We start from the raw sequence: 19712 nt of genomic DNA on the forward strand, positions 1-19712 counted from the left end.
AGGGCTTCCCATGCCGGACAGATCTTTAGGGGTAGAAATCAGACGAAGAGAGATATTATGGTATTGGGCAGCAGCTTTTCCATTACCACACTGAGGCTGAAGATGATTGACATCGTCAAGGCTCAGATGTGGACAAAAACAGGCAAACAGAGGATGTCTTCTATGGCTGTTTCTCTGCGAGGTGGAAGGACCTGGGACATCACCACTTTACTCAGTCCCTAGAAAACAACATGGAAACAGAAATAAGAGAATGTAATATTAGGGAATACGACACTACTGTTTCACAGAGGGTCGTCACCGGCAGTAGAGGGAAACACAGCAGGGCCTCTTCGGTCATCAAACGAAACCCCTGCAGGATAGAAACCTGGAATGTGTGATCGTTGTTACAGCGTGGAATCAGCGAAGTTAGGTGGCCTAATAGAGGAGACATGTGGAGCGGGAACTTCAGAATGATTTACTCAGGAGCTGTAAATGGTACAGCAGGAGTCGGTTTTGTCTTGAATAAGAAGATAGGACAGAAAGTTATAGGCAGCTGGAGATGCAATGAAAGGATAGTAATGTTGAAGATAGCAACCGAACCGAGGAATATGACGATAATCCAAGTATATATGCCTACATCAAGCTACACAGATGAGGAAGTAGAAGAAACCTAGGAGCAAATACAAGTATTGGTGAAAGTTGAAGACCAGGAAAATTTAATCATCATGGGTGACTGGAACGTAGTAGTCGGTGAAGGCAAAGAAGAGAATGTAACTTCGAATTTCGGCCTAGGAGAAAGGAATGCGAAAGACACACGATTAATTGAGTTCTGTAAAATACATAATCTTTTTCCCTTTTTATTTTAATTTTGATTCTCTTTTCTCGCTGAACATGATTCGCTAAGACCTACACACTTATGACATCATTCCATATTAGTATTCGCAAAATTTGCGGCTTGCAATATGAAACGCAAAAATGTAGTAAGGATAAATATCATGTCGATTATCATCGATTAAAACCCTCATTCTGTAACTATTTGCGTAGACGCAGAGAAACATTTGCGTTTTAATTTGCGGTAAAAGGCATAGCAGTCGTAATTGGATTTTGCATTTGTTGCTTTGCGTTGCTTTACTGTAAATATGTTGATATCTACATGTAAATATTTAAATAAGTTTCCGGAGAATGTGAATATGTTGATCTGGATATCTCCGGGTCTCTTTACTAAAGTAACACCTCTAAATAGCAGTGTTACAACTATTTTCTACCATCGCACAGCGGAATATTTCTGTCAAAATCTCGACCAAAAATATTTTTCAGTTATTTTAAAGTGTAAACCATTGCTGTTGACTTTGGACTTACTTCATACTTGTAAACACATTGAATAAAATTTATTTACACAAATATATATATTTATTGTTTAAAAATAAGTACATAATACAAACTTTGCTTATATGTACAATATATAGAATGAACTACTTGTAATATGCCATTACAGTCTAATGAGATTATGTTTTTAATAGGAGGGTGCCCGAAATTTTTTTTGCACCGACTGTACCTGACGTTTAACAAAAAATTTCTGGCTGTTCATATAATTCGTAATATTGTTCATTATTCTATTTCAAATTAACATGGGAAACTGTAAAAAATTCATTAGGAATTATAGTTTTGGGAATCAATATCTTTATTTATATTTTAAATTAGTTATAAGTCTTGTATGTGGATGTGTAGATGGATTATTACAATTCTTACGGTGTCAGTGCTATCCGAAAATATAGATCCACTATTGGACGGAACTTTCCAGATCCAATAACCAATCTAAAATTCGACAGAATTTTCAGGACCACCCTTCACCTCTCTTTTAGATACCTAGGTCCTTCTAAAAACTAGTTTAATCCAGATTTTACCAAATTTTATTCGTTTTAAAGCCCCACCGCCAAAAATGCTTTGTTCTGATTGGATGATAAACCCACGCTATGATATTAGGGCGCAATTATTCCATTCCATGCCGGAACGTCTCGCTGAAGACACTAGATTTGGATCGTCTAGCTCAAAAAGTTGAAAAAGGAGTAGAAAAGCTGCAAACAAGGTAATATTTGGGAGTTTTTTAACATCTAAAATCTCTGGAAGTCTCGAGGAGCCAAAAACTATTAAATTTCGTAGTAAAAACTGAACTAAAAAGCTGAAATAGGAAGCATAACTCGGTGACGCCATGTTGTGCAGATATAGTTCGTGATGGACAGAATTCAGGATAGTGTGTGCATTTAATCTCCTTTCCCAAACCCAGTTTGCAGTTCAGTGAATCGAATAGTTAAATTTCCCTCTTGCCCCTCCTGAATCAGTGTAGGTTCGGTCAGACCTGTCCGTTCAGTAATCTGTCTGTGTAGTTAGTACGTGATTTTTTTTCATATACATACATGGCGGTATTTAATTTTGTGGTAGTTAGAATAGTAATCACAATGCACGTGTGAATTATCAGTAAGGGCTCCTATCTGACTCCCAAATTGGGAGTACGGCTTCCAGCGGGATGAGTTGAACATGTAGTTTGTTCCGGGTTCCTGCCCCTTCAGGGCAGGGGTCCTATTGTTAGCTAAGACTTCGATATGTCCCCTCAGGGCATTAATTAAACACTCAAGAATGTGATTTAGTGAATACAAGGGCCAGTTGGCCCTGTTTCCTTTCTTCCCCTTTCCTTTCATAGAGCCGATTTAAAATGGTAAAATATGAATGTTTTCTGTGTATATTTATTAGTATAACATGTATTAATGATAGTGATGATTGGTGTGTATTGGCATGATGTGTCTTGTAGTTTGAGTAGTATGTGTATATTTGTAATGTAGTATCAGTGGTAGTGGTAGTTAAGTGATGAAAGAGTGTGTGAGATAATTAAATATGGACAGTGTAGTATTTACTATGCGATAAATTTTTATTATTCCGTCATTAAGTGAACTCATACACGATATTTAAAAGTGAACGTAATATAGTACAATAATTCCGTGTACAAGGTCACATTCAGTTGTTCAAGGGTTGATTATATCGTCGCTAGCCCTAGTGTCAAAAGTCAGTACTAACCGCCATTCTTCCGTCGAGGTGCTTAGTGATTTAGTTTTCATGAAATTGACCTTTCTTTCCGAAATAAAACCTAGAAGGTATAATTCACAGCCCATATGAATGTACAGTTAGGTCAAGTGACCCAAAATTAATATATTCTGAAAATTTCAACACTCTGCCTAGTCTAGAAATCGAAATACTTAAATAAATAAACAATACGTAAATTTTTAACAGAAGTCGGGCGATATGATGCTAGTTCTTCGCTTTGAAATTATAATAAATGTCCATTTTTTCTTCGTGGCTGCAGAAGTTCATTGTTGCTGCAGAATTTTATAAACATTAAATATTATCGCGGATAATTCTATTTTCAGTGAACATACGTAGGATTTTTTTTCGTTCTTAATAAAGCTACCAGGTATTACATAGTATTGTGTGTGTGTGAAAGAGTCTTGAGTTCGAGTGAGGTTGTCGTGCGGTGATCGGAATGGGAAATGTTTGTAGTGACTATAGATTTTAAAGTGTTATGATGAAATGTGTATATAGGCTGGGCGTAGATAGAGAAAACAGGGTGTTTGTAGAATATAGAGTCGTGGCAAATGAATATTAATGTGAATATGAATATAAAGTGTATGAATATTGTAGTAAATGAATATAGAAGATAGAACGCCCATATAGTTAAATATATATAGTAGCCCAGTGAATACTTCACCGCGTGTTGATATATAGATATTGAATAGATACGTGTAGCTACAAACATCTCGGGTTCTGACCCCTGCACCATGATATCACTCGGACAGGAGGGCGATATATATTCGGACTATGGTAATGCTTTGTAGTTTTATGTGTTATAATAATAATCAACCATAGTAATACCATCTGATAGAATGGGTAGCATCATATAATCGTTGACTAGACATATTGAATAATAAATTATGAAAAGACAATAGTAGCTATAGAACGGGGCTGTAGTGAATTATATTTTCTGGTCGGTTTTTAAAATAGAATATCCTGCTCCGTGAGATTTTTTTTTCCTTCACGTTACCTACTCGGGCTAGCTTACAATGTTCATGGAGGCGACAGCTCTGATAGGGTTACAGAATCAAAACAATTAGATATATATATATACATCCCGTACCCGGGCATCGACCTCCCCCCTTGAATATTTCGTTTTCTTTTCTTAGTTTTCAAACTAGATAGTGATGGAAATTAATCGATGCCTCAGAATTTAGCGCATTCTGCGAAGGGGAGCTATCGGTGAAGTTTGGCAATAGAAATCACCGATCCAAAATTCAGTTTATTTATTTTTTTTTTATTTTTGGCAAATCACTAATTAGGGATATCTTTGCTATTACTCTAATTTCATTACTATTCTGAAATCTTCTAGTTCCCAAGAGGTCGGATGATTTTTTTTTCTTTTGAAATCCTAAATTAACGCCGTCTCTAACCTTCCGGAGGATTTCGGAGTCTGCAAGGGTGTTGACCGGATACGGTGAGTGGTGGGATTTCCCTAAAGCCTTTGTCTTTCCGAAAATCCCATCGTGGACACAGACTTGTCTCATCTTCGCAGACAGCTTTTTCGGCTATTTATTTGGTAAGCCGAACCCCTTTTGGCATATTAAGGATATTTTGGCTATGGATTTGTTGACAGTGAAATTCGACTTCTATCTTTGTAGCGTTAGTTATTTCTCACTGAAGTCTTTGGCGCCCCTATTCTTCGTCTTCCTTCTTCTCTATCTCTCTCTGTCTTCATTACTTCGAGATTTTTTTTTCAAATTTGAACCTTCTCCCCCCCGATTTTGAACTTGTTACTTACAATTTATTTAACGTACAACTCTGATCTGAAATTACCAGCTGAGACGTTGCAAGACACGATTCATGGATAAAGTAGATAGTGATTGGGTCCTCCATCGCATTTTGACCTATCGCTGAAATGAACAAAGACTTAGTATTTGACGACACTTCGATTACGTTCTTTCACCGTCGTTCCTCTTAAGTTTTTTTTTAATCCATTGGTCACTTTCCTTTCTGTTTTGGTTTTCGATTACTTTGTAGTTAACCTGGGCCCAGAAATTGTATTTTGGTTTATCTAGTTATATCTTTAGAAATGCTCTGTGTTACGTGCCTGCCTTCCAAAGTTTTTTTTCATGATTTAAGCACGAACTGATTATATAAAAGTTAAAAATTTATAGATGCGTGGTATCAAGTAAAAAATCAATTTTCTTTTTCATATGTAATGTCGGAAGTCATTTGTTTTTGGACAATGTTTGCAACCTTGTAAAAATTTTATTGTTGGGGGTGATTAATTTAAATGTGTGCGCATTTATAATAAATATATATATATATAGAGAGAAATGAATACGTCGAGATGTATATGTACTTAGTATGTGAATATGATTTTAAAGTAAAAGTATGATATTAAATGTATTATGAATATATGTAAGAACACTCGTGTCTGTCCCCCTAAACGTGTATTGGTTGCTATAGTTTACCAGTAAGTTCTCCGACGAATGTAAGAATGTAGATTTTGTTAAGAATACCGCCGTGCACTTAAGTAATTTTCCTTTTCTGTTGAATAAATGTAAATGATACCTTATGTAATTATGTAATGGCATGTATTGGAAAGTAACGGCAGGTCTAAACGTAACCCACATCATCATAACGAATATTATCCCTGAACTACCAACCTAAAACCATCGTGGAAAGTGTACCTTGAATCCTTCTCACCTGCATATGTATCCTGTGACTTGACCAGTTTTTTTTTTATCCTCAATTTAAACCTTCATACTCCGTACACCTGCGGGAGATCGTTTTTAAAATCCGAATCATATACAAATATATACGAAAGTGATCCTAAGGAAAGGCCTCATAACGTGTCCCAGTGTTGCATAAATAACTTAAAACTATTCAATTAATAAGTTTGGAAATGGACCGTCTAAGAGGAGAAACGTCCTCTAGCGATAGTGATTTTTCGAAATCCCTGGATGGGTATAAAGCGTCGCAGTGTGCGATTGCAGATATAAACTGTTAAAAGTTATAAACCAAGTATAGACGATGAATGGTTTTGTAAACCAATATATATATATATATATATATATATATATATATATATATATATATATATATATATAGAGAGAGAGAGAGAGAGAGAGAGAGAGAGAGAGAGAGATAAACACGAACGAAGTTAAATGGAGCGAAATGTTCTGGACACTACGAGTAGTGCGTGATTTGTGATTTGAACGCTCAAAATCATTAATATTTTATTACCCAATGTGAGGTAGAGACTCATATAAGTTCTAATACACCAAAAGGTTTTTTTTCTTTCCTCTTTGTCCAAATTTTTTTTTAAAAAAGTGAAATAAGTGTCTTATTTGCGTATGTCGCAAATCATAATTTGGCTTTAGCATGCCTAAGATATGATACATGTAATTATTTTTTTTTCCATTTGTCAATATGATTGAATATATAAAAATTTACTAAAATATAACTCTATGTATTTTATTAATATATAACCAAGAACTTGTGCTTTTAAGATTTTCCTTGTAATTATTTTTTCTTTTTTTTTCACTATGAATGTAATAAACTATTTGTATCTTTGTAGTTAGTTGGTTTCCTTTAAACATATGTACACTGTCCTGAGTGAGTGAGCGTGTGAATGCATGATAGATTTAATTTAAGTAATTTTAGTGATATCATTTGTCATATTAACATCTGTAATATATGTGTCATGTTTTAATATATGTGTTAAGGTAAATAACCTAGGTCATGAAGGACCGCTACTAATGGTTTAAATCGGCTCTAGGAGTGAAACAAAAATAGCAGGATGAGCCTAAATCCGACATCTTTCTTCTAGGAAGTCGAACCTTTTATTGATACGATACATAAATTTATATTGAGTTAATAAGTTTGGTTTTTTTTTTATCTTGGCTAATTCATATGTGTGGTCGATCCTAGAGAACAGAGTTCAGATGCTGGATGGTTATCAATCACCGGTTGGAATAGCAGTACAAAGAATGATTTCACTTTTCTCATTTCCAGGTCTAGGTCTGGGCAACCCCACGATCGTGGTGCCTGGAGATAGGTCTGGGTGGTATGAGGGAACATGTGTCTATTCCGAAGCATTCCAAAAATTGATTAGTTGTTAATAACATTTAGAATGATTCATCTTTCAACGACTTTCCCGACCTTTTACTATATTTCCGGAATTATCCAGTAATCTGCTTCTTATTAAAATACCCTATTTCTTTTCTTTCTTCTTTACCTACCTCCTTCTTTTACCCTTCTACTTTCTTCTCTTTCTTTTCTATTTCTAAATGAAAGAAAACGGAGTCATGATTGAGAGTAGTCGCTATTGGCACGGTCAATAAGTTGTTTAGATGAGTTTTCTTCGGGAGTCCGATATGGAATAATTAACAATAACAAAAGGTTTATTGGAAGTTACTTTATTGAAGAATAATCATGATTTCGATTAGTAGATGATGTTTCGTAAATCGTTCTCGTTTAAAGAAAGTTAATTTTTAGCGACTCCTCTACATTGCGCCTCTCTTGCACGTTTATATATATATATATATATATATATATATATATATATATATATATATATATATATATATATATATATTTACGTTTTCTTTCATACTTAAAGTGACTTCTCCTTGTAACTTCTAAACTAATTGACAGAAAAAGCTGAAATTTTGTAACAAGCAAATATCAAGATGCAAAATTAGTTTGATATACACCGCAATCCTACCAAACTAGCAGTGTTGCCAACTGGCCATAAAATAGTTGTTTCAAATAGCACTATATTACGTTATTATATATTTCAAATCTATATGTAAAACGAAAGGTTAAAATATCACACACATATTATTTAATGTTGCTAATTAACGACACTATAATACCATAAACATCTAAATTTTGGAGAACTCTACAATAGTAATCGCGCAATTGAAATGGACGGGATCGTGCACATTTGAAGTAACTTAGTTTTTCATCTATGACCACAATATCTCTTACTGATATACAGCGTACAACCTGTGGACGTTCGAATTGGTAATATTATTGGTGAATGTGTAAACAGGTTCATTACGGACGCACTATTAACATTGTCTTATTGATGTACAGTGTATGATCATTTGTGCATGTCCAGTGGACGTTCGAATTAGTTCAGTTATTGACGAATGTGTAAATAGGTCCATCACGATCGCACTATTAACTTTCTTTTACTGATGAATAAGAGGTCCAATGTGGACATACTATGGACATGTCTTCATGGACGTCCATTCCACTTCCAAGAGTGGACGTTCAGGAAACGTCCAGACCGGTACCTTAACTTACTAACTCCAAAGGGGGTCCATGAGGACCTCCATTCTAGGTCCACTCTTGGACTACAATGGATGTCCGTAACGACATGTCCATAATACGCCCAGTTTTGTAGGTTTAGAACCAACATCCACATACGTCCAAAAGTGGACGTGTTATGGACATACTGAAATAGACACGTTTATCCTAAAATGTCCAAATATATTTGGACATTTTAGGATAAACATGTCTATTCCACGGATGTTCATGGGCTTATGCGGACATGTATGGATCATTCATATTGCGTCCGCTCTTGGACCTATTTATGTATTGACATATAAACGGACCAATGTGGACAAATTATGTACATACTTTTATGGACGTCCATTCTACGTCTAATGTCAACGTCCATTGAAATGAAATGAAATTTTTGAGTTTTACGTCCCACGGTTATGCTGGTTAGGCTAAAGGAGACGGTGATGATGAGTAATGAATGAAATGGTGGAATGAAGAAAGTGGGAGGAAACGGGAGAACCCCGAGAAAACCCACGCACACAGTGTTTGTCCACCACAAAGTTCACTTGAGGGTTTGAACTCGAGAGCCCTAGCACAGAGGTGAACGCTCTACCACTGAGCCACCGCGGCCCCGTCGACGTCCATTGTTCTTCCACATTGGTCCTATTACATACCAACGCCTACATAGGTCCATGACGGACCTAATATGGATGATCCATAAAAGTCCACATATGTCCATGGACGTCTGTGGACGTATGTGGACATGATATGGATGATCCATAAAAGTCTGTGGACATCTATGGACAATTTTTTGACATGTATGAATATTTTTGGATGTCCGCTGGACGACGTGTGCTGTTTGGGTTAAAACTGTCCTCAGGGGTCCCTGACATTAATTTTCCAAACCCGCCACTCGTGTCCAACAACTCTATGTTTAAAAGACGAAAAAGAAGGTCAGGGCCCGAGATTTCGGGCCCCGTTATGAAAAAACTGACGGGACCTCAGATTCGGATTCAACTACCATTATAGTAAAGGTGTTATCGTTATTGGAAGTGCACTTTCGAGGAGCTATGTAATATTCACAATTGTAGGTAAAACATGGTAAGTGAAAAAACATAATTTGCACATATATTTTTAATAGGTTATGTAGCATTGAAAAAAATACCTAGAACAAAATTTTGTGTTACTATTTTTTGAAAATGTTAGGAGAAAAATATTCCATGCAATTTATGTGTCATTTTGTATTAAACTTACCTATTCTGTAGATTTTTTTTTTTTTTTGAAACAACACAATCTCGTTATCTCGAAACATAACTTTTGTCAGTTACCATGGTTTGTCCCCGAGCTCTTCATATATAGAAATGAAGGGGTAGACTTTTTTCTTTTTAATAATTCGAACTCTCGAACATTCGTCTAGCGAGAACGAGAAAAATCCTAGAGAAACTTCAATTGAGTTGACCAGCCGTGAAATTCGAATCCCGAACCTCATTATTAAGTGAGAATTCCAACCGTTCATATGCATCAGCTCGCTTTTACGTAGGATAGTTTGTAATTTACTTTATTTATTTTGAGCATTTATATATGTTCATTCTCCAAACCATGTAAGTCGAATGGAAAACCAATGAAGTGCAACGAGCACTAGTAGAAAGGGGGTTAGAAAGAGGAGAAGAAACTGGTTAGAACATTAATTTTTAAAAATGTATTTTAACCCTTAAACTACCAATTTTTCTTGTAAATATGAGGATTGTTTTACAACTTTTTTGATGTGCGAGATCCATGACATTTGCACACTAAGATGAAACTTTAGTTGGAATGTTGGTTGCACTCGTTCTGTGCTTCCAGTTGTTCGAATATATTCTTCGGTTATGAATATGGATATCTGCCGTGGTGCAGGAGACCGTTTAGTTAACCTTACAAATTAAAAAAGAGAAATACGGTTAATAAAATGTCTTGATGTCACGAACGTATCACATAAATTTCAAACTATTATACTTAGTATTAGCATAGCTATTACCATTTAATTTTGGTAGGTAAGTTTTGGGCCACCCTCTACCTCTAGAGACCAACTATTAATTAACGTCATAGAATTTAGTCTTCCACGATTATAGTCCCGGGTTAGATTTCCGGTGGGGGCACTCGGTCGAAAAAGTGTATACGCTTTTCAGGTCAGCCCCCGTGAATGAGGTTTTTCTGAGTTTTCCTCATTCACACCAGACAAATGCTGGGGTAGTACCTAACTTATAGGTCCCAGGCCGCTTCCTTTCTTACCTTTCCCTGGATAGTGTGCTCGACAAGGGACGTCATCTCTCAAAAACGTGACGGGCTAAATGGCCTTAGATGCCGAAAGCCCAGAAATTTCAATTTTAAATCCTAAAATCTTCCATGAATATGGAATAAATAAAGAGTAATTATTTCTCGGTGGCAATCCAAAACAATACACAGTAACGTCTCCTTATTTTAGATTGTCTGTCTTGTTCTTGCATCATTTCTTATTAATGCTCATGACTTCATAACTGATTTGAAGATATATAATCTTCAATCGTGGGTGACATGTATAGAACACAAATTATTTCACTAAAATGTATTAGACTATATAAATTCTAAATTTATATTTATCAGGGGCGGATCTAGGACTGATTCTGGGGGGGGGGCGGTGGGTTGTCATACTGCTACTTTTAAGGGCCCCAAACTTTGGGATGAATTTTATTTATATGTATAAAATAAGAAAACTTCCTCTTCGGCCCAATCGCACTCCCTGGATCCGCCCCTGAATTATGCAATACTATCAGCGTATAACAAAAGAAAATATTTGAAGATGAGAAATATGTCAATCGGATCTCATTGAGCTGAACCGAAAAAATACGGTTGAGTGTAAATCCCGATCAGCAGTTTTCTAGTGAATTGATCTTTTTTGTAAATATAATAATAATAATAATAATAATAATAATAATAATAATAATAATAATAATAATAATAACATAATACTGTACGATAACCACCCCATCTGTTAAATTGAAACTGATACTAAAGTATATACCCTCATCACGTTTTTCTTTATAATATACCAGTAAGGTGACAGTACTAGTGTGGTTAACAGAGGCGGTTCTAGAAGGTAAAATCTGGGAGCAACCAGAACCCAGACTATGATAGGTACTTGTATATCGTGAGTTACTATTATCGTTAAAGAAAAAAGTATATAAATAACAGCTTAAATTATTTTTGACACGCAAAAACTGGGGGCCTAGGTCCCCCGGCACTGGCCTACATCCACCACTGAAGGTCAGGGCGCAAAATTATATTTAATTCTTAAACCAAACTAGTTCTTTTTACTATGATATTGTGCAAAGTTAAGACATATCAATCTGTATTTAACATTAAGCTGAACAAGTTTGCACTCTTCAGTGTACATTATCTTATGTAATTTTAAAAAGAACTGAGAAGAACAAATTTTTATAGTACTAAATGGTATGTTGTTCGTTGTCACGAATATTTGATAGCTTACATTCTATTGGAACAGACTATTTATTTATGAACTATCAATGTACAAAAATACACTGTCAAGTATCAAATTGTATCTATTGTTGTCTTCTTCGAACGGTGACATACATACTTCTAACAATGGCAAATATACTCCTAACAGTAACAAACATGCTCCTCATAGCGAGCAACATACTTCAAACAGTAAAATACTCCTGACAGTAATTAACATGCTCTTCATAGTGAGAAACATACTTCAAACAGTAACATACTCCTGACAGTAATAAACATGCTCCTGACAGCAACAAACCTACTTTGACAGTAACAAACATGCTCCTCACAGTGAGAAACATACTTCAAACAGTAAGATACTCCTGACAGTAATAAACATGCTCCTGACAGCAACAAACATGCTCCTCACAGTGAGAAACATATTTCAAACAGTAACGTACTCCTGACAGTAATAAACATGCTCCTGACAGAGACAAACATACTCCTGACAGTTGGAAATATACTTTTGACAGTAACAAACCTATTTCTATGAGTAACAAACATTCTCCTGACAATGAGAAACATACCTTCTAACAGTAAGAAACATACTCCTAACAGTGACAAATATACTCCTAACAGTGAGAAACATATTTTTGACAGTAATAAACATACTTCTAACAGTGACAAACATACTTCTAAAGATAACAAACATGCTCCTCAGAATGCGAAACATACTTCTAACAGTGACATACTCTTGACAGTAACAAACATATTTATAACAGTAACATAAAATGCTCTTGATAGTGAGAAACATACCCTCTAACAGTAAGAAACATACTCTTAACAGTGACAAATATACTCCTAACAGTGAGAAACATATTTTTGACAGTAATAAACATACTTCTAACAGTGACAAACATACTTCTAAAGATAACAAACATGCTCCTCAGAATGCGAAACATACTTCTAACAGTGACATACTCTTGACAGTAATAAACATACTTCTAAGAGTAACAAACATACTCCTAGCAGTAACTAACATACTTCCAACACTAACAAACATGCTTTTGATAGTGAGAAACATACTCCTAACAGTGACAAACATACTTCTGATATCATAACAAATATACTCCTAAAAATGACAAATATACTCCTAACAGTAACAAATATGTTCTTGACAGTGATAAACATACTCCTGACAGAAACAAATATACTGACAGTAACAAACATAGTTCTAACAGTAACAAACGTGCTCCTGACAGTAACAAACATACTCCTAACAGTGAGAAGTATACTCCTGACACAATAACAAATATACTCCCAGCAATGACATACTCTTAACAATCTAAAACATACTTCTAACAGTAACAAACATGTTCTGACAGAAACATCTGCTAACAGTGAGTGTAAATCTGGTACACATATTCCTAACAGTGACACGTTTACTTTTAACACTGACACACATATTACTTGTAATTTCCTAGACAAATTTTAGTAATATATTAATATTTTGATTTCTGCAATATTTTGAACAACATGGAAAATAAGACTGACACTGATGAAACATCCTGAAGGAGCAGATTGTAAAGAAATGTTATAAAGTCTATTATCTTAGACATAGGATATTATTAATTTATATATAGGAGCGTGCCCTCTTCGCTTTTAAGTAATACGTAGTTGCTGAAAACATCGGACAGAGAAGCGAAAATGAAAATTGATGCCTTTGTTTAAGCAAGGGTTCATCTTTTGTACGGAGATTATTTATTCGGGAGACCATTAGGCGTCCTCATAATTTACACAGCTGGTGAGAAAATTCTCTCTCCGTCGACCTCTCCTTACCCCCTCCCCCCAATCTAATCTTTTTTATTCTTATACTTTGCTTCTCTCTCAGCCAGCTGTTGGTTATTTGTTAAGAAATAGGAAAATAAGACGATACCAAATACTTTCTCAAAATACGAAAGAATCCGTTCATCCTTTTAGTAAACAAATGCTAAACAAATACTTTTTTCTTTTAAGTAACAAGAGAGTGATTTAGTTCTCAGGGACGTGGTATTACCCATCGATGACGCGTATGCAATATGTTTATCAATTAACTCGTCCTCATGAAAGGAAGCGATCCGTACATAAGTTGGACACCCGCTCGCCCACTTCTTGTTAACAGTAGCCAGTGGCTTATTTACGATTTTGTTTCGGGGGAGGGGGCTTTGCTAACTTTATTCCTGGAAATGTGGGGCTTAACCCCGGAAGCCCCCCTTAAATACGCCACTGACAGTAGCTAATATAGTATTTAGGAAATGGTTTAAATTCATCAATTGTGCATATACAATCTTATACGTATATCAATCAATTTATCTGGACAAAAAAGGGCGATCGGTAACGAAATTCGGTAAAAACTAACATTTCAGCTTTTTGATTAATTTACACAATCTAACAAACTCACAAATTCAAAGGACCTGTTTCAAATACGTCGTAATTCCCTTAGACAACACTACTACTGTATTTTATTTCGATAAATTGAGGCTGGGGGATTCGGAGCCTGGGATCCATTGGCTCCACCTTTAATCCGCTCCTGGACTTAACGCTAGCTTCAAGTGGCGAGCAATACACGTGTCACTTTGTTCTTTGATAGAAGACATCTTTGCTCAGTATTTGGGAAGATTATTCAGAACAAGAGAAGTTAAACAATTAATGGTCATGTGCACCAACGAAGTTCAACTGTTGAACGAGGGTCATAACCAAACTCAGTGAAAATATCTGTTGCACCAAAAACGTTCAAGGTTATGTCTCGGTCAAATGGTGGATAAACTTGGTTTTAGCCTTGAACTTCCGAATTTGAGGGTTTAAACTTCGTTGATCCAAGTCAGTCCGTTTACACTCAATAATGTCTTTGTATTTTTCCACTAATGAAATTACACTATTTTTCTCGTGTTCGGAACAATATTTTGCTCGTGGTTTCATTATTTTTTCATCACAAATACGATCACTGAAGTTAGACTAGTCACAACTCTATGCAGACAATCTCGAAAGTCGAAAAGACCGGCACACGGTATGCTTTCTTCATTTGTTACTTTGTTAAACAAAGAAAAGAGACAAAAGACCACAACCAATCATATTCGATTTTACAAACTGACCGAAGTTTACTTAAACGAGCTATACTGATCTTCGACCCTGGAACTACGTTTAAATTTGAAAGTTTAATGTTGAACACGTTTGAGTGAACGTTCGTTTAATCTTCGTTGGTGCACACGGCTAAAAGGCGAGTGAATGATAGTGAAGCGACAAAATTTACAGATTCGATGTTGTTTACTTCAAACTATTTTAGAGTACGTTGGTTTTTATCTTGGCACACTTCCCGCCAGTGCACTTGTTTGGCTTTGAAAGAATTTTCTGCTATCACTCACGTGAATGTTTTAATCCAATAGATGTCTTACTAGTTTTGTCGTGTAGGTGACGTTAGTTGTCAGTCAGCCCATCAAATGAGGTCATTGTTACTTGGGTAGCTGAAGTGCTTAGTTTCCACACGCGAACAAGTGTTTTACAGTAAGTGGGTGGCTATTTGAAGCGATCGCAAAGCGCATTTATTGCTCATGCGTATGCTTGAAATACGCTGACCATGTATTTAAATCTGAGCGGCTAAACATGAACGCGAAAGCAATAAAATCGCTAAGAAAACGCCGGCTCGAGCGTATTTGGTGCAGGTCGGAACAATAGACCGCCTGCTGTTTAAAAGATTTCAAAAGGAAGGACAGAAAGGAAAGACGTGTTGCCAGGCAAGGGGATTGTAACAAGAAACAGCTGCTTGGAAGACGCTTTGTGCAGAGATTGGAACTCTGCTGTTATAAAGTATCTGTGTGTATAACAAAAGAAAATTCACAAAAATAGAAGGAAATTCCGAAAATTAGCTAATCACAGAAAAATCTATGTAACACAATAGGGTGATTTCTCGTGATACACTTGATTGACACTTAGCTGGTGCCATGGTAATCTATAAGCAAAATATTTGGCTTTAGGCAAAAGATGAAACAACGAAATAACTTGAATTTGAGCCCCTATCTCCGAAGCTCGAACTCCACCCCCAAACAGATAACCACAAGTGTAATCACAAAGAGAAATTTTCAGTTGTGTTTGAAAACGTGTCCTGTGTACATATCCAGTCATGGTTAGTGTGTTTAACACAGAGGCGTTTATAATCGAAATACAAAATAGGCCATGCCTATATGATTTAAGAGATCCGAACTACATGAATCGTGACTTAAAAATAAAAATGTGGAGAGAAGTGGCTGCGATATTTGTTCCAGACTAGGAGGGAATGGAACGGAATTCTCAGAATGAAGAAAGTAAGAATATTCTTATTTTATGATTTCATTTAATACTGTTAAGTAGAGCTACATCGAGCCAAATTGTATGTTCACTATGAATAATAATAATAATAATAATAATAATAATAATAATAATAATAATAATAATAATAATAATAATAATAAATACTTTGTTAAAGTTGTGCCAACTCCAATATACCTAATATATACCAAATCTTAAGGCGCAACAGCTCGAAAGGGCCAGGGTCGGCTATGCGTCATTTTATGGGGTGGATATGTTAGATGATGGAACAATTGCCCTTAGATGGTCTAAGCCATAGATGTGTGCACAGTAGAAAGGCAGAAAATGCCACCTCTAATAGTTTGGTACTTAGGTATATCGAAAATGTTTTAAACAGCAACGACCATAATTTTAAATTGGGATTCAATACATCTTATTCTCTTTCCAGTCTTTGAAATGACCGAAAAACTACGTTGCCTAATTATTTCGAAACTTAGTTTTGTAAAACAAACACGTAATGTTTCAGTTTCCAGACATTTCTTTCCATGCAGCTTAGAAATATTCCTGGGAAAGATATGTTTATTTTATTTTATTTATTTATTTTAACTGTAACTGCTCGTGTTTTATCAACTTTGTTCTGAAACTGAAACTAAGGTGCTAAAATTGATAGAGGGTAGGAATTTCAGAAGAAGCCAAAATCATGAGAGGAAAAAAATTAAAAGATTAAACCAGAGAATTGGTTAAAAATATCATGATGTAAATTTTATAGTTGGTGGCTTGGAATTTAGCGGTCCTTTCAGCACCGAAGCTATACAAGATGTGAACCTACAGTTTAAGGTGGAATCTAAACTACCTTTATGCGCTGTGGTAGTCAGCGCCACCACATCGTCCCAGGCTTCTGAAACGTCTCTGGATGGTTCCCAGATTTCTCGCCAGGTGGCAGCGCAGGATCCGGCCAAGGAAGCTGTATACATCAGAGTGAGAAGAGCCCTTCTTCTTCACGTGGGACCCGAGCAGAGAACATCAACAGTGGTAGCAGCGGAAGGGTCGGAACCAGTACAAGGGGGCACCGGAGACCAGGATCTGGGAATATCAAGTGCATGGAGTGAAACCAAGTGCGACGAGAATTATAGACTCAGTTATTTTTTTGTGAAGTGCAAAGGACAGCTGGACGTCATGATAAGTATCCTATCTACCTCATTATACCTGCACAGTCTGTATCCGATACTCATAAATATTTTTATAAAATATATATCAAATATTTAAACCTTGATTCTCATTTAAAAATAATATTGGATACCACCTCACCACTCCACGCGCCATCTGCGCAACTAAGGAATATGCACCCTCACATTTGCTCGAGCGTAAATGCGACGGTGACAGCGCTGAAACTTTTCAATGATCTCTCACAGGATTCGAATCCGGAACCCCATTCTCCAAAGGCACGTGCATAGCTAGTAAAGTATAAAGTAGTGTAAATGTTGGAATTTACTGATTGGGGTCTAATATTTGTTTTCGATACAGAGGATATCTTTAAAAACAAATGCCTCTTGCTCCGTCTCTTTCTTCTATATCAGCAAGGCTACATCAGACATCAGACATGAACTATAGCTCAACGTGGGACCCTAACCACATAAGCTCCTAGAATCGAATCCAGGTCTACCACTTCTGGCGCGGGAAATGAAAAAAGACCTGGAAACCATGACTGGCTCATAGTATGATTTACAACTTTGGTGAAACTAAAATTACCGTGTAGCCACTTAGGCCGCGTTCGCTGTGAGGGGTAACGCTTTGTCGACTAGCCTAGTACTAATTTGTGAGTGGTGTAGCGTTTTGCTGTGCTTGCTAGCATATTGTAACTCGCAAATTAACCGTGGCTTGGCAACAACGCGTTGTAAACCGATCCATCCTTTAGGTAGGAAACGTACCAAGAAAAAGTAAATGTACTCAAACTTAGGATAGAACCGACGTCCCTTTTCTGATGTTAGCAAGTCTGTTGTAATAGATTATAAAAACGTAATAGAGTTACATGTAATACAGTGCTGTAGTATTCCTATGATTTCCAAATCATTTGTATTACTTCTATTCATAATTAGTCCATATAAATCTATGTTCCATTCACTTATTACTTAGAAAGTAATATATTTTATGTCTTTTTTTCCCACAGAACTGGAAGATGCAGTTCGTAAAGCCCGCTCTGAAGAGATTCGAATTCCTTTCGGAGTGGGAATTGCGGGCTACGTCGCCCAGAGCAAAGAAATCATTAACATCAAAGACGCCTACCAGGTACTGTGCTCATATATTTTTAAATAAATATATTCTAAATTAAATTTACAATCTTTTCGTTAATCTCTTATTTTTAGATGAACAGACGTGTTCCAAAAAAATTGCTATTCTCTTTTAAATATTAAGTGTCCATATTTTAAATCCTCTTACACATGTTTTATTTGATCCATTGTCAAAAAGAAAGTATCTTCAACATAACATCTGTTATCGACAGTCTGATGCTCCTTCCCTTTTCCACAAGAATATATGCAATGTTCCTTACTTGGATCTTCCACAGCCCTATGTTACACAGAAAGAATATTTTATATCGTGGCCATCGCGTTAGACAAATCTCATAGGTTATTTATTTTTGAAATTCGTTGAAGGTATAACTCACGTACTACAAATATATAGCTATCTAGGGTTTTCGTGACAGAATACTACAATCTGAATGGCAAAACACAACACAAGCATGTTTCACGTTGGATCCCTCATTTAAAATTTGAAAATTAAATGCTGCTAAAAATTAGGTCACACTATGTAAAACAATTTGTTTACCCCCTTGTTTAAAGAGAGAGACAGACCAAAACAAGGTAGGGGCCAACATCAGATTTGCATACTCCATGTCATAAAATGAATTCAAACCTCCACTAATAGTTAGGCCACAATTTGCTCCAATCCCTTTACTGTGTCCCATAATTTGCTCATGCTTAAGAAGAGAGAGGCTGAGAGAAGGTATGATAAATCTTCTGGCTAGTTCTTCAACATTCAAACTTTAAAAATTTAGTACTACCAATAAATAGATCAAAATTTGTTCCAATTTGTTCACTATATTCCATAACTTATGCATGCCTCCTTAAGGACAGAGAGAGAGAGAGAGAGAGAGAGAGAGAGAAGCCGAAACAAGTCAGGTTAAACTTTCTGCTACCCTCTACATTCAATATTTAAATATCAAATATTGTCAATAATTATATTACAATTTCTTCCAATTTGTTCACCCTTGTTTGAAGAGAGAAACGAAATGAAATGAAATCTTTGAGTTTTACGTCCCACGGTTATGTCGGTTAGGCTAAAGGAGACGTGAAGATGAGAAATGAATGAAATGATGGAATGAAGAAAGTGGGAGGAAACGGGAGAACCCCGAGAAAACCCACGCACACGGTGTTTGTCCACCACAAAGTTCACTTGGCGAGGGCTGGGATCGAACCCGGAACTCCAAGCACCAGAGGTGAACGCTCTACCACTGAGTATTTGAAGAGAGAGAAACCGAAACAAGGTGTATTCAATCTTCTCGCTAGATTAAAAATTTAGTACTACCA

At 36.1% G+C, this 19712-nt stretch overlaps 1 protein-coding gene across 2 annotated transcripts in view; it reads left to right on the forward strand.

The window, feature by feature from the left end:
- Pde6 (phosphodiesterase 6) overlaps positions 1 to 19712 on the forward strand; it is a 557480-nt gene that overhangs the window by 205153 nt on the left and 332615 nt on the right. For both annotated transcript variants that reach the window (XM_081734379.1, XM_081734380.1), the window contains exon 3: positions 18296 to 18414. In XM_081734379.1, coding sequence (XP_081590505.1) covers positions 18296 to 18414 — 119 coding nt within the window. The remainder of the gene's footprint in view (positions 1 to 18295; positions 18415 to 19712) is intronic.

The sequence above is a fragment of the Thermobia domestica genome, chromosome 12, assembly GCF_964235325.1.
Source record: "Thermobia domestica chromosome 12, izTheDome1.hap1.1, whole genome shotgun sequence".
Classification (NCBI taxonomy): domain Eukaryota; kingdom Metazoa; phylum Arthropoda; class Insecta; order Zygentoma; family Lepismatidae; genus Thermobia; species Thermobia domestica.